This window comes from Lonchura striata, chromosome 1, assembly GCF_050655825.1.
Source record: "Lonchura striata isolate lonStrDom1 chromosome 1, ASM5065582v1, whole genome shotgun sequence".
Taxonomy (NCBI): domain Eukaryota; kingdom Metazoa; phylum Chordata; class Aves; order Passeriformes; family Estrildidae; genus Lonchura; species Lonchura striata.
This window is the reverse complement of record NC_140703.1, coordinates 31,425,844-31,440,101: the sequence shown is the minus strand read 5'-3', so window position 1 is coordinate 31,440,101 and position 14,258 is coordinate 31,425,844. Positions and strand designations below refer to the sequence as shown.

At 49.1% G+C, this 14,258-nt stretch overlaps 2 protein-coding genes across 4 annotated transcripts; one reads left to right on the top strand and one right to left on the bottom strand.

The window, feature by feature from the left end:
- EMG1 (EMG1 N1-specific pseudouridine methyltransferase) lies at window positions 1-3,903 on the bottom strand. 2 transcript variants are annotated; one of them, XM_085573253.1, is made up of 7 exons: window positions 3,744-3,903; window positions 3,557-3,658; window positions 3,112-3,253; window positions 2,693-2,751; window positions 1,533-1,805; window positions 1,097-1,246; window positions 1-326 (listed from the first exon to the last, which is right to left on the bottom strand). In XM_085573253.1, the coding sequence occupies exons 1-7, from the start codon at window positions 3,885-3,887 to the stop codon at window positions 213-215; spliced, it is 984 nt and encodes a 327-aa protein (XP_085429379.1). In that variant the 5' UTR covers window positions 3,888-3,903; the 3' UTR covers window positions 1-212. The 2 variants fall into 2 exon arrangements, with proteins under 2 accessions (XP_085429379.1, XP_021404799.1); XM_021549124.3 differs by lacking the exon at window positions 1,533-1,805.
- A 215-nt stretch (window positions 3,904-4,118) lies between these two features.
- On the top strand, window positions 4,119-10,669 carry PHB2 (prohibitin 2). 2 transcript variants are annotated; one of them, XM_085573274.1, is made up of 9 exons: window positions 4,119-4,272; window positions 4,353-4,437; window positions 4,508-4,587; window positions 4,975-5,159; window positions 7,257-7,386; window positions 7,827-7,930; window positions 8,350-8,427; window positions 8,970-9,046; window positions 10,098-10,669. In XM_085573274.1, exons 1-9 carry the CDS (start codon window positions 4,146-4,148, stop codon window positions 10,126-10,128), a joined length of 897 nt encoding a protein of 298 aa, XP_085429400.1. In that variant the 5' UTR covers window positions 4,119-4,145; the 3' UTR covers window positions 10,129-10,669. The 2 variants fall into 2 exon arrangements, with proteins under 2 accessions (XP_085429400.1, XP_077637385.1); XM_077781259.2 differs by having other exon boundaries at window positions 8,970-9,280.
- Window positions 10,670-14,258: the final 3,589 nt, after the last annotated feature.

The window sequence follows — 14,258 nt, the reverse complement described above, 5'->3', positions numbered from 1 at the left end:
TTTTTACTCAAAAAAGGTACCTTTAATAGGAGGAAAAAAGGTCAACAGGGCAGTCCATTTTAAGTCTCATTGCTTCAGAAGCTACAAGGATGAAGTTGAAGTGTTTTCCGGGAGCCCAAAGCTGCACCAGGTCCACATCCAAGTTAAAAAGCCCTTCTAGAATGTGAAGTCACTGTATACAAGTCCATCATGACAGCAGTAGCAGCAGAAGCTCATACTACTCCCCACACTTCCTCAAAGGCAGTAGTAATTTTAGCACATGTCAGGGCAGCAGAAAGGGGATAGTTGCTGATGGAGACCATCTTTTCTGTATAGTCAACACTGACCTGGAGAAAAGGGAGGAGAAATAGAAAAAAAAAAAAAAAAAAGTTGCAAAAAGTTTTCACTGAGCCTCATCTCCATTAGTACAAGAAAGACAAGGAGCCACTGGAGAGGGTCCAGCAGAGGCTAGACAGATTATTGGGACATGGAACCATCTCTTATGAGAAGAGACTGCAGGGTCTGCTTTGTGTAGGGAAGGGAAGACTGAGAGGGGATCCCATTAATGCACATAAATATCTCAAGTGTGGGTGCCAAGAGATGGTGCCAGACTCTTTCCTCCAGTGCCCAGCAACGAGGCAAGGAGCAATGGCCATAAACTAAAACACAAGGAAGTTTCACCAAAAAAGAAGGAAGAACTTTTTTATTATGAGGGTGGCAGAGAACTGAACATGCTGCCCAGGGAGGTTGTGGAGTCTCCCTCTCTGGAGACGTTCAAAATCTACCTGGACATGTTTCTGTGTCACCTGCTCCAGGTGACCCTGCCTTGGCAGGGAGTTGGATTGGATGATCTACAGAGATCTCTTCCAACCCTAAGACCTGCAGAGGCACAGTATTTCCTCAGCAGGGAAACTACCAGCCTCTGCTAATGCACTCCCCTTGGGAGGAGGGAGAACAGTCCCACATGTAGCAGTTTTGAGCCTTTTTTTGACAAGCATATGGGGGGAGGGGGGGGAATGGGGAAGGGAAAACCAAGCCAAGAAAAGGGCAGATAAAACCTCCATACTGAACACAAGAAACCTTTCCACAACCCCAGATAAGGGATGCACACACTTACTGAGCCGTGGGCAAAAGCTCCCACCACAATGACAACTGGCTCTGCTGCAGGAACGAGCTCCCGCAGATCTGACACCTGTGACACTGCAAAAGAGGTGCCAATCTTCATACAGCCCACGGGCAAATGGTCAGTGACTGGGTTTTTTATCACCTACAGAAAGCAGAAAATGAATAGAGGTTAGAGGTAACAGACCCTCTTGACACATAGCTAGAGCCATTGTTTGCTAAAATCAACAGGCAAACAAAAAATCCATCAGCTGGTTGCAGGCTGCATTCACGACTGGTGCATCTCAAGCAACCCATCCTCATTGTCCTTGGTGTTTACAAAATACCACGGTGGTGTCATTCCACAATTCAACATCACAGACTGCCCTCACCCAAAAAATCAAATGCCCTTGAGGTACACATCCTGTTTCCCTATCCCCCCGACTACCCACCAAGTACAGCCGGGTCCTTGAGCAAAAACAATCCCAGATGGGTGGAGATATGCCCAAGGTACAGGTGATGTTCAGGTAGATGAGTCTTAGCTGTGGGGAGCAGTAGAACGAGTAGCAGAGCTCCCCATGACCAGCAGTGCAATTCCTGAATAATCCAAAATTGAAAAAGTCCACAAGACCTTCTCCCAAGTGACAGTAGGCAATATAGAATAGCCAGGAGAAGCTGAGGCACAGCACTGCTCCCAGGAAGAGCATCCCAAACACCACCTTCTCCTGCAAAGAAGACATGAAGTACTCATTGGGCAGCAGGGTCAGGATCCCCAGGCACAGGGACAGAACAAACCCCAGCAGGTGTGTCCAGATGTTGCCAGTCTCAGTGTGTACCTGGAAGATGCTCTTGAAACAGGCACAGAGGGATGGCAAGGAGGACTTGTAGTCCCCTATAGGCAATTCTGTGTCATCTTGGCTGGCAAGCAGGCAGCTGCTGGGATTTAAAACCACTCTCCTTCTTTGGGGAATCCCGATTTTCCAGAAGAAACTTACAAAACACGTTTAAGTCCTGGTTAGTTCTTTGCTTCTGGGAGTCTTACTGACCTGCCTGCTGACCTGTGTCATTGGGCAGGGGCACTGGCTAGGGCTGAGCCTTCTCTGCCAAGATGCCATTACCATCACCTTCCTCAGGCTGCTGCTTTTCTGGCCTTTTCCAGCCACAGGGGTGGTTCTTCATCCGAGGAATCTGATATCCGATAAATCTTTTGTCCATGTGGTTTATCCAGTCTCCCCCTCCGTGACTGCAGAAGCCATTCAAGTTAATTACATCTTCATTTCCACCTCTCTCTGCCTTTTTGAAAGCTGTACCCAGAAAGTGTCAATGCCCATGCGTGGCAGTCAGGCTCACATGAGGAACAGATCCCTCAGCTCCAAAGACTGGTGTGTTTGGGATTTCCTTCCTGCAGCAGCAGCTCCTAGCCAGGTTAGCATGTGGGGCAGCCCCCCTGAAACCAGGGCCACCAGCGAGGATAGGACGGGATAGAACAGAAACCACACCCACAATCAGGACTCGCAACCAAAAAAACACCTTCTCCCCATCGAGAAAAAATCCCTCCTACATTCCATTACAATGTTGCAATATTTGCTGTGAACAGTTACAAAATATTTACCTTCAGCAGTTTCTGAGGCCCATCAGCTGCTCTAACACTGAGCTTATGTAACAGCTGAACTGGCAAAGAGAAAACAAAACAAGAAAAATCACTTAAGCTGTGTGGCGATTTGCTGGATGAATCCCATGCTTTGCCTAACCTGAGGTACACCAAAAGTCCACCTTTAGAGTTCCTATCACAGTCTGAAAGAATTTATTTTGCTGACAGCACAGCCTCCTGCAGGCACTCTCCACTGTGCTAAGGAGCACACAGCTGGGGTATGCATCCTGGAACATCCCAGAAAGATGCTCTCGCTTCTGTGCTCTTTTCTCACTTTCACATTGTAAGGTCGGTGCTAGTTTTTCATTTTACCCGAAATTCCCCCAGTCCTGACTACCTCCCTGCATTATTCTGTAGCTGGTGTAGTTTGAATTGCTTACCCATTAGCCCACAGAATCGATCAAAAGTTCTTGGGATTCTGGTCTGGGGATTGACTTCAATGAGAACATTTTTCTTGGTGTGGATATAAACCTGTAGGAGCCCAGCCCGATTCAGGGGGCTGTCCATGAGCATCAGGAGACTCTGAAAGTGAAAAGCACACGATAGTGGAAATAGAAAGGCATAAGAGAGAAAATTTTAGGGAAAATTGATGCTTAGCCCCCGCAAATGCAGACGGGAGCGATGTCGAGGCTGAAAGCTCATCTCATTACGGGACGGGACACTGTAATGCTAAGAAATCAAGCCCACACCCAAACTCAGACTCAGCTTAAAGCCCACCAGCACAGCGGGGGAGCCCAAACTCGGCCCCGGGCTCCAGGGGCACCGGCGGACGCCCGGACCCGAGGGGCGATGGCCCCGAGCCGCCCCGCCGGGCCCAGCGGGTACCTGGTGCGTGATGTCAGGCCGCACCTCCCCGGGGTCCCGGCCATTCCGCAGCAGCAGCGCCTTGTGCTTGTCGCAGTTCAGCAGCTCGAACGTCTTCCCCACCTACGGCCAAAGCACGGACGGGTGAGCGGCGAGCGAGACCATCCCGGGCACGCCCGGACCCGCCCCGATCTCCCGCCGCCCACACCTTCACGGTCTCCAGGCTCGCCCCCTCCAGCACGACGAGGAGCCGGCGCTGGCCGCGGAGCCGCTTGGCGCCCGGCGAGCGCCCTTCATCCTCCTCCTCTTCCTCCGGCGGCGCGGCCCCACGTGCCCGCCTGGGCGCCGCCATTTTGTCACGCGGCCCCGCCGGCCCCGCCCCGGCCCCGCCCTTCCCGCCGCGGCCACCCAAGATGGCGCCGGGGCGCGCCCTCGATCTGGCTCCGGCCGGACCCGCTTCCGGAGCGCCTCGGCCGCCGCGCCGGAAGGCGAGTGCTGGGGGCGGGAAGGGGCAGCGTGGGGAGCTCCCGGCGCCGCGGTTTCCCGCCGGAGCGGCACGGCGGTCGCTCCTTCCGGTGTCCTTCCCGGCGGGGGCGGCGGCGGGGCGGCCATGGCGCAGAACCTGAAGGACCTGGCGGGGCGGCTGCCGACCGGGCCCCGCGGCGTCGGCACCGCGCTCAAGCTGCTGCTGGGCGCCGGCGCCCTGGCCTACGGCGTGCGAGAGTCCGTCTTCATTGGTGAGTGGGGTCCCCCCCAGCCCCTCGGAGCCTTCGCGGCCGCTGTCCACGCTGACCAAAGCCTCGCTCTCTCCCCGCAGTGGAGGGCGGCCAGCGCGCCATTTTCTTCAACCGCATCGGCGGCGTGCAGCAGGACACCATCCTGGCCGAGGGGCTGCACTTCAGGTAGGGCCCGGCCCCCCCGGCCCCCCGGCCCGGCGGGGCCCTCGCCCCTAACGCGGCTCCGCTCCCGCAGGATCCCCTGGTTCCAGTACCCCATCATCTACGACATCCGAGCGCGGCCGCGGAAAATCTCCTCCCCCACTGGTTCCAAAGGTGAGACGGAGGGGCCACGGGGTGGGGAGCACAGGACAGGAGCTCCGCCATAGTGGAGGCGCTTTTCAGACAATTACGGAATGTTAAGGGCTTGGAATAGACCCTAAAAATCGTTCAGTCACAATTTCCTGCCGCGGATAGTGACGCCTTTCACCAGCCCAGGCTGCTCAAAGCCCCATCCCACCTGGTCACGAGCACCTCCAGGGCTGAGGCATCCGCAGCTTCCCTGGACAGCTTGTGTCACCCCGCCCTCACCGTAAAGGATTTCGTCCCAATTCCCAGCCCAAGTGTCCCTCTCCCAGTCGGTGCTGCCTGCTCCTTGTCCCGTTGCTGCCAGGGAGGGGCTGTGCAGCCGCCCCGCGGCCCTGAGCGCTGCTGTCCCCGCAGACCTGCAGATGGTGAACATCTCGCTGCGGGTGCTGACGCGGCCCAACGCGGCCGAGCTGCCCAGCATGTACCAGCGCCTGGGGCTGGACTACGAGGAGCGTGTGCTGCCCTCCATCGTCAACGAGGTGCTCAAGAGCGTCGTGGCCAAGTTCAACGCCTCGCAGCTCATCACACAGAGGGCCCAGGTGAGCCCTGCCGCGGCAGCCTTGACGGGGGAGCCATGTGGCAGGTGCAGGAAGGGTGGCTGTGTTCAGCTGGGGGTACTGCATCCACGTGGGAAGCGTGTCCCACGTACAGCTTGATTTCAGTGCAGGTACAAATGCTGTGTCAGCAGCTTTAGAGGAGGGAAGTGGGTCTGTTGGTGCACAGAGTGCAAAACTGCACCAGAATGTAACACTAAGGGTGAGCTGGTTTGCTTCACGGTCCACAGGTGTCTGTGGAACTGGCTTTAAAAATACAGACCTTGGAATGACTGTCAGAGCAAATGAAACGGTTTTGAACAATTTGAGAAACAGTGGGAATGAGCAGTTAACAGAGCACTAACCTGTCAGTGGTGGATGCTTCAGAAGAGTCATGTATAACTTCTGTTTGCAGTCACAGAGTGGGCCAGGCTGGAAGGACCACAGTGGGTCATCTGCTCCAGCCTCCCAGCTCAAGCCAGGTCATCCCAGAGCACATGGCACAGGGTTCCATTCAGATGGTTCTTGAATGTCTGTAGTGAGGGAGACTCCACAAGCTCTTTGGGCTGCCTGTTACAGTGCCCTGTCACCTGCACAGTAAGAAGTTATTCCTCCTGTCCAGGTGGAGCTTCCTGTGTTCTGGTTTCTGCCCATTGCCTCTTGTCCTGTTGTTTGACATCTCTGAGAAGAACCTGGCTCAGTTGTCTTGGCACCCTCTCTGCAGGCACTGATTAGAAAAAGCTTAGAGTGGGAGAGTGTCCTCTGGGGGAGTGTTGCAAAATATTAGAATTACCTAGCTTAAAAATGCCTGTTTGTGGAAGCTTGTATTCTAATAGTTTGATTGCCAGGGATTCTGAGAGCTCTCATCCCCTACAGCAGCTGGCGCAGAGAGGAGGTGCTGGTCTTGTTGTAAAAGGTTTTAGAGGATGTCCTGCAGGACCAGGAGGGTGTTGAAGAGGAAAAGCTGTTGGATGAAATACAAAGCATCTTTCAGCTATCAGAGACTGTATCTCTGATCTGTGTCAAAAGAACCAAAGAGTGAAGCTGGGTGTCCTGGTTTTGTTATAAGAAGTGACCTGTATCCCCCTGGTGAGGGGCTTCAGCTTTTTGTGCTCACCCACATGGAGTGCACTGGAGGGATTTGTTAGTCTTCATGTAGAAAGAGAGTGTGTGGAGAGGATGAGACAGCAAAGAATATCTGTGTGAGGGTTTCAGCTGTGCTGGAAGCAAAGGCTGTTAAGCATCTGTGATCTCAGATAAGAATCATTGTTTAATCTCAGAAATTTTGGAACAAACTGAATTGCATTTATCTTGTCATGTATCCATCTAGTGCTTGTTATTCTAAAGTGATATGGTATTGAACGGATTGATAGAAAAAAATTAAGTGACTTAATGTAGTTGTGCACTGACAGTTCACACAGGAAAGTTTTCTGTCACTATTTAGAGTTCTGCTCAGAAACAGCTGCACTAAAAGTAAAAGCAAATGGTCAATTGGCCAAGCATGTGATATTGTAGCAATAGTTTCTGTTTAAGTCAATATTTGGTGCAGGACTTGTCAGGCTGCTTGAAAGAGGTGCTGGGAAGTAAGTGTAGAATAAATCAAAGTATCAAACAGCAACACCCACCCAAAGCAGCCGAAAAAAGTGGAGTTGCTACACTAGACAAGTAGTTACTGTAATTAAGAGATCTGATATAGGTTAAAAAAACTATGTGGTCATTTCTTTTTTTGTGTTGGAGTACAGTTATGAAAGCACAGCCAGCAAACAGTGGCAAATCCAGGTGGATAAAGAAATGCTTATTGCCAGAACTGTGGGAACTATGGAACTGGATGTGAAAGCAAAAGACACTTTCAAGGTTTTTTACTTTCACAGTGTTACTTGTGTAGAACAGTTTAGTAGTAACTGTAGATGAGCTGTAATAGAGTTTTGAATATGCTTTTTTTGGCTGTAGACACGGTGGTGTTGACGTCCATGGTTTGGAGTTTGGGTTGGGGAATATCTCTCCCAACACTGTGAAGAGCAGTTGTGCTTTGCTTTTGGAGTGCTCAGGAAGTGAGAAACACCCTGTGCTTGGTAGAACTCTATTGCTGTGTTTGTGTTTCAGGTGTCTTTGCTCATTAGGCGAGAACTGACAGAGAGAGCCAAGGATTTCAGCCTCATCCTGGATGATGTGGCTATCACAGAGCTCAGTTTCAGTCGTGAATACACAGCTGCTGTGGAGGCTAAGCAAGTGGGTGAGTTCCATTGGTGCCTTTCCATGGAGTTATTAAGCAGTGAAGTGGAATTTGGGCTAGTGTGTCATGGCAGTGCCACTGTATGAGTACAGGCAGAGGGTTACAAATCTCTAAGCCTCCTTAGTAACAGGGTTTATTTTGCAAGTGTTACCAGAAAGCCGTAGCTAATGGGCTAGACCATCAGAGGGACTGAGTTCCCAAAACTAAGGTTCCTCTTCAGACTGGGACGCTGTCACTCACTGTGGGGGTTACGTGTGGAGGGTCTGGGTGCTGTGGGTTTTACTCAAGAAAAGATAAAGTGCTCTCAGATTTGTTTTGTATTTGGATGTGGTCCTGGAATGTTACCAGTTCTTTGGGAAGCAGAGCCCCTGGGCCTCAGCTCTCAGGTTTTGATGGAAGACACAGCGTGGCTCCAATGCCTGTGTCTCTTCTCCCTTCAGCCCAGCAGGAGGCACAGCGCGCCCAGTTCTTGGTGGAGAAGGCCAAGCAGGAGCAGAAGCAGAAGATAGTCCAGGCTGAGGGGGAAGCAACAGCTGCCAAGATGATATCCTGCTTTGGGAGATTTAGTGGGATGTGGCTTGTGAGCTTGAGAGTCCTGAGAATCTGTCACACTGGTCTCATGCTTAGGGGACTGTGATCGGATGATGGCTTCAAGTAGGTCACTGTCCTTTTTCCCCCTTCTGCAGTCGGCTGGAGTGAGGTTTGTCTGAGGTTACAGAGCAGAGGAGGCTGTGGGCCTGCACTCCTTGTTGTAAAGTTTGACTTTTATTGGCTGTGTGTGACCGTAATCCATAATGTTCTTCGTCTGGGCAGGTGAAAACATGCCTGCCCAAAGGCCCATGCTACTGGGATAGAGATTGCTTTTTACCCACTAAGATGTTCTTTAATATGGCTTAGGAGGAATTCCTTGAGGGTAAGCAGCTTCTCTTTGCGGAATTTTCTTTAACTTTTGTTCCCTTGTACCTTGGGGAAGCTCTCAGCAGGAATCCAGGCTACATCAAGCTACGTAAGATCCGAGCTGCTCAAAACATCTCAAAAACGGTGAGCATTTGGGCACAGAATTCCCTTTGCCCTTCTGCAGTCCTTGTGTCCCCCCAGCCCAGTGGCCACATGATGAATTTAAGGCGAATGTGATCTGCCCTGTCCTGATCTTTGTTCCTGCCCAGCCCTTCTCTGCTCAAGTAGAGCTTAAGACTTAGCAAGGATCTGCAGTTAGATATGGGGCTCAGAGTTCATGCCCTCCATATGACAAGGCCAGATCCACATCAGATTCCATCACCCACCCTCAGCTGCAGCCACCAAAAGCTTCTGGTTACCCGCAGCTGAGAAAGGGGGACAGATAAATGTGGGATCAAAGGTCTTTGTGACAGAGACACAGAATGAGCACTTCTTTTAGAAAGTCTGATGGCTCTGGGATGGGAAGTCAGGAAGTAGGGAGTTGTTTTGGGGAATTGTATTGATTTAAATGAGGTCTTAAATGAAACAAGAGTGCTGTATCTGAATGGGGAGATAGGTTCCTATGCTGTTCCTCCATGTGCATTTTTAGTCCTTGATGCCATGTCTGTATTATATTTCTGTTTCAGATTGCTGCCTCACAAAACCGTGTGTATCTCACAGCAGATAACTTGGTACTGAACCTGCAGGATGAGGGCTTCACCAGGTAAAGGGGCTGGGTGCCTGGGTTTGTCTGCACCATACCTTGGAAGCTGCTCCCCTTTCTGGAGCTCTCAGGATCTTTTTCTGAGGGGAGCCTGATGCCAGGGGATACAGCCAAGTAGGAAGCAGGCTCCTTTGGGAATGGGGATTTTTGTTAAATCTCATCAATTTACTCTTTTTACTTTTTTCTTTTTTTCCCACCTTCCACCCCTTGCTGCATCTGCTGACACAGAGGAAGGTAAGGCACTGTACATTTTGATCCTTTTGTTAGTACTGGAACCAGATGTTGCTGTTTCCTGGTGCCTGAGATGTTTCTGGCCTGGGCCATTTTGGCCCCAGCAAGTTTATTCCAGTCTCTACCTCAGTCCCCATTTGTGATGTGAAACTTGAAGGTTTCCTTGCAGGGAACCACAGAAACATATACATGGAGTGTGTAGTAGTTGGAACTCCGTGTGTGCCTCATAAGGAACCTTGCATGGGAAAGGCAGAAGTAACTGTGGAGCCTTCTCTGAGACATCACATGTACAGGGCATCCTGTGGTTATGGCAAACAGGGCTATAAGGAGGCAGGCAAAAGATCTTGGGAATTTGTAGTGGTTTGGGCTGATGATATCTAAGGAAGACACTTTTGGTATTCTCCAAAAGCTTTCCAGTTCATGCAAGAACACCCCATTTCCTGCTTTCAGAGCTGTCAGGAGTTTGGTGGCTTTGCCTAAGCTGTCCAGTGTTTACTGAAAAAGGCAGTGCCAGCTGAGCTAACAGGATGCAGCTAAAAGCTTAGATTTCTCAGAACTGAGAAGGGAAACCAGAGTTGGTTTCTTTTCTCTGGGATCTTTGATTATAACATCCTTCTTCCTCACCACGGACCTGATTCTGTCATATTTGTTCTAGAAGATTTAAGGATCTTTGGGAGAAAATCCACCTGCCTAAAAGAAAGGGCTTGAAAGTCCAGATCCTTTGGGTGTGACACCCGATACCTCAGAATCCATACTGAGGAGCTGGTACAGCTTTGCTTGTACTTTCTGGGCTGATGACTGCCTTCTGTCTCCCTTTCAGTGACAGTCTCCTACTCAAAGGGAAGAAATGAAAGAAGCTGAACATTTCTAGAACCAGCGTCGCTGACCAGCAGAAGATAAGAGTGAGGATCTTTGAACTCCCTCCACTAGTATTGTTTGTCCTCACTATGAAGTTTTTAATCCAGTAGCCAGATTTTGTCCCCATGCCCCTGCTCCATCTGTGGTGATTCAGTTGCAGGAATGAGCTGTGCCTCTAGGCAGCTGTAATTCCTTCCTCATCCCACCAGTTAAATTTGGAGATGGGGTGAAGGGGCTTACTGGTATTAACCCACGTGGATATTTGCCTCTAATCTTCATTAATATTTAGATTTATGTAGGATATCAAATTATTTTTTGGCCAAGTGAGGGAGTTCTTCTGCCATCAGCACCAGGCTTTTTTTCTAGTCAATTTTGTTTCTCTTTCACTCTTGATCCCAAGAGAACCTGGGACTGAATTCAGGACAATGCCATTCATTGGGTGCCTATCACTGCTGGAATATCTTACTTGTGTCACTGCTCAGTGATGCTTTCAGATATTTGTAAAAATTAAAAAAAAAAAAAAAAAAAAAAAAAGCAACCCAACCAAATTTTTATTGTGTCTAAGTGTGCTTAGTGCATGGAAAAAAAAAATTGTTATTTTATGTAGTGGGAGGGGGAACAGAGATTTTATTTGGTTGAAATTAGGATGAGGATGATGAAAGGAAAGGAACAAAAGAAAGAAATACACTTGTGGTCACTGGCAGATCATCACAGTGTAGGGAGAGAAGAAAGATGTTTGGATACTCAAACAGCTGTGGGGGTGACCAGGGCTGGTTCCTTAGCTGCCTATAAGGGCTGCAGATGAGGGTAAGTTACCTGCTTTTCCAGGTCACAGAAGCATCTCTATGTTGTGTTCTGGCCTCCATTGTTACACCTCAGGCTTTTTCCCCTCTCTGCTTTCCTGGCTGAAAAGAGGAGGAGTCCTCCACTGACTAAACTCTCCTTTGCTTGTGTTTAAACCACAAGATCTTGTGTTCTGTAGGGGTAGCTTCTTTGCTGTTTCTCTGAGCTGCCCTATACTAAGATGTAGGACTTTGAGGTTATCACAGCATCACAGAATGTCCTGAGTTGGAAGGAGCTCACAAGGATCAAGTCCAGGGCAACCTAGAAGTTAAACTTCAGGTGAGAGAATTGTCTAAACACATCTTGAACAGAGACAGACTCAGGGTCATGACTGCTCTCCTGGGGAGCTTGTCCAGTCTGTAAATTATTCTTTTTTCTGATATCCAACCTGAACTTCCACCTGTGCAGCTTTAAGCCATTCCCTGTGTCCTGTTGCTGAACACCAAAGAAAAGATACCAGCACCACCCTTCTGCCGCCCCTGATGAGGAGGTGTTAGGTCAGCCCTTGGTCTTCTCCACACTGAACTAACTTTGTATCCTCAGCTCCTCCTAAGTTACACATTTCCTTGTTGTCTTCGTTGCCTTCCTTTGGATACAGTATAATAGTTTTGTATCCTTGTATTGTAGAGCATAAAGCTGCACACAGTAATGGTGAGGCTGGACCTGAGTGCAGTGGGGCCCTCGCTTCTCTGGCCAGTTAACTATTCTGTGCCTAGCGAACCCCAGCATAACACACCTGGCAGAGCCTGCCATCACTCAAAATGCCCAGAGCCTTTTCTGCAGGGCTGCACCCCAGTCTCATCCTTCAGTCTATATTCACACCCAGGATTACAGCACTCCGGGTGCAGAATCTGGCATTTGTTCTTGTTCAGTTTTATGTGGATGAAATCATGTACACATCTGGCTGTATGCTGAACGCTGTCCAGAGGGATATGATGACACTATCAAAAGCTTTGCCAAAATAACAAAGAAAAAAACATATCTCCCTTCACTTTGACTACTAGGTGGGTAGCCTTGTTGTGAAAGCTTATTAATTGGTAAGGCATTACTTTCCCTTCAAGAACTTGTGCACTTTGATCAACGACTGCATTGTCTTGCAAGTCTTTTTCTTTATAGCTTCCAGACTAATTTTCTCCACAGTTTTACCAGGCACCAGAGTGAGACTGATTGACCTGTAATTACCAAGATCTTCCTTCTTGCCAGTCTTGAAAATTGGGAAAACATTTGCCAGCCTCCATGTCAACTTATACGGATTCCCAAGGCTGTTGATTAATAAGTGAAAGGGGTCTCACAGTTACATTGGCCAGCTCTTCAATACCCTGGGAGGAATCCCACTGGGCCCCATAGACCTATGTGCATTCAGTTGCAGCAGCAAATCCCATACAATTTCCAAGTCAGCCAGGAACTCATCGTTTCCCCAGGCATGGCCATCCAGCCCAGGGCTCCAGACACCCCCCATCACCAGTGTCAAAGAAGCAAAGGCAGCATTAAATGTCTCTGCTTCATCACTGTTCGGTGATGAGGTGACCCACCTCATGCAGTGACACACCTTTAGTCTTCCTTCTGCTCTTAACATACTTAAAAATGCTTGTTGTTACCCACCATAGTACCAGCCAGCTTCAACCCAAGCTTGGGCTTTTTTTCCCTAGAGTGGAAAGGAACATGTCTGTCCCCCTGCATAATCTGTCCTTCACACTTTCTGCAAAATTGCAGAAGGAGATCCTTGCTCAGCCAAGCCAGCCTTCAGCTCACTAGCTAGACTTCTGACACCTTGTAATTGCCTGCTCCTGTGCTCTTGAAAAGAGCCCCCTTAAAAAGTGAGTAGCTTTTAAGTACCCCACTACCCTCTAAAGCAGATTCCCAGGGGACCTTACTAACTGCTTCCCTGCAGCCTAGAGTCTGCTCTCCCCAGGACCGGGGAAGTAGCTTTACTTACAGTTTTTCTCCTATCACTAGGATTTTAAACTCATCCATTTCATGATCATGATGGTCAAGACAGCCACCCCTGAGACCACGTCTATTTACAACCAACCATCTCTTTTTACAAACAACTCCAACTTGAGCCCTCCAGAGAAGAAGAGAGGCCTTTAGGGACTTCTTCCTCTGGTGAAGCAGAGCACAAGATGTTTAAAGGAACAGATATAATCTATGGATTCCTGGTTTAAAGCTTACTGGTAATCAGAGCTATAACTAATACCTATACATTTTGACTTGCAGCATCAAGGAAGCACAAATTCTTTGAACCAGCTTTGAAAATACATTCTCAAATAGTCACCCCAAAGTATTTGTGTGTAACAGATCCTATGTAAAGAAGAGTAGACTGCTTATGATAGTGCTGTATTTCTTGATGTGCAATCAGAAAAGTTCTTGTTTAGTCTAATTTTTTTGTAAACTGGACATTATGGACACATTAGGCTCAAGGACTTGAACACAAATAAGGTTCTTAGTAACCTGAGCTTGTTCCAGAAGATGTCTTCTTTTTCAAGCTTCAGGTAGAGTTTAAGTTAACCCTTGGTATGCCTTGATTTAGGCTGTGGCAACTTTTTAAGAAGGAAGACAACTGGGTCCTAGCCTTAGAAGCTACCCCAGGGGTCTGAGGCAAAGGTAGGTGTTTCCTTAGGCTAGGACTTTAGCCCTTCTCCATTCCTTAAAAGAGGGTATCTGGCATAGTGAAACAGTACGTGTCCCTCCACCCATTTTTGCTTCTGCCCCTTTCCTGTTTCTTCCTCTAGTGGCAATGGAATAGCAAAACCAGCTGGGAAATGGACACACAGGCCTGTGGGCTCACAGGCTAAGGGAAGCTGAAGTCCTGCACATGGAAGGAGGGTCTGCTCACAAAGTGACTTCTGTCTTCCAAGTGCTTCCAACCAGCTTTCTTGCCATATCAAATGACAGCAAGCAGCGTTCCTTCCTCCCAGTGCATTGTGTATAAATCATGATGGGAAGGGAGCTCTGGAGACCTTTGGTCCAGGCTGCTGCTGGAAGTGGCAGTGTTACCAGCACAAGGTCAGAGCAGCTGTGGCTTTATCTGTTAACACATTAAAAAAAACACAAGTAAAATTTAGGTGCAAAAGCTGTGTCAGTTTGCCACACCTGACTTTCAGTGCTCAGATTTCCGTGCTGACCAACACTTGAGCCTCACAGTAAGGGGCCACCATAATTAGTTACAGCTTCTGTTCAGAAGCCTGAAGGCAACAGGAAATCAGGAAAACTAAGCTGGAGCCATTCTTGTAAGTCTTTGCAGGTCTGCAGGTGAACTCAGGAGTACAGCTAACACTCT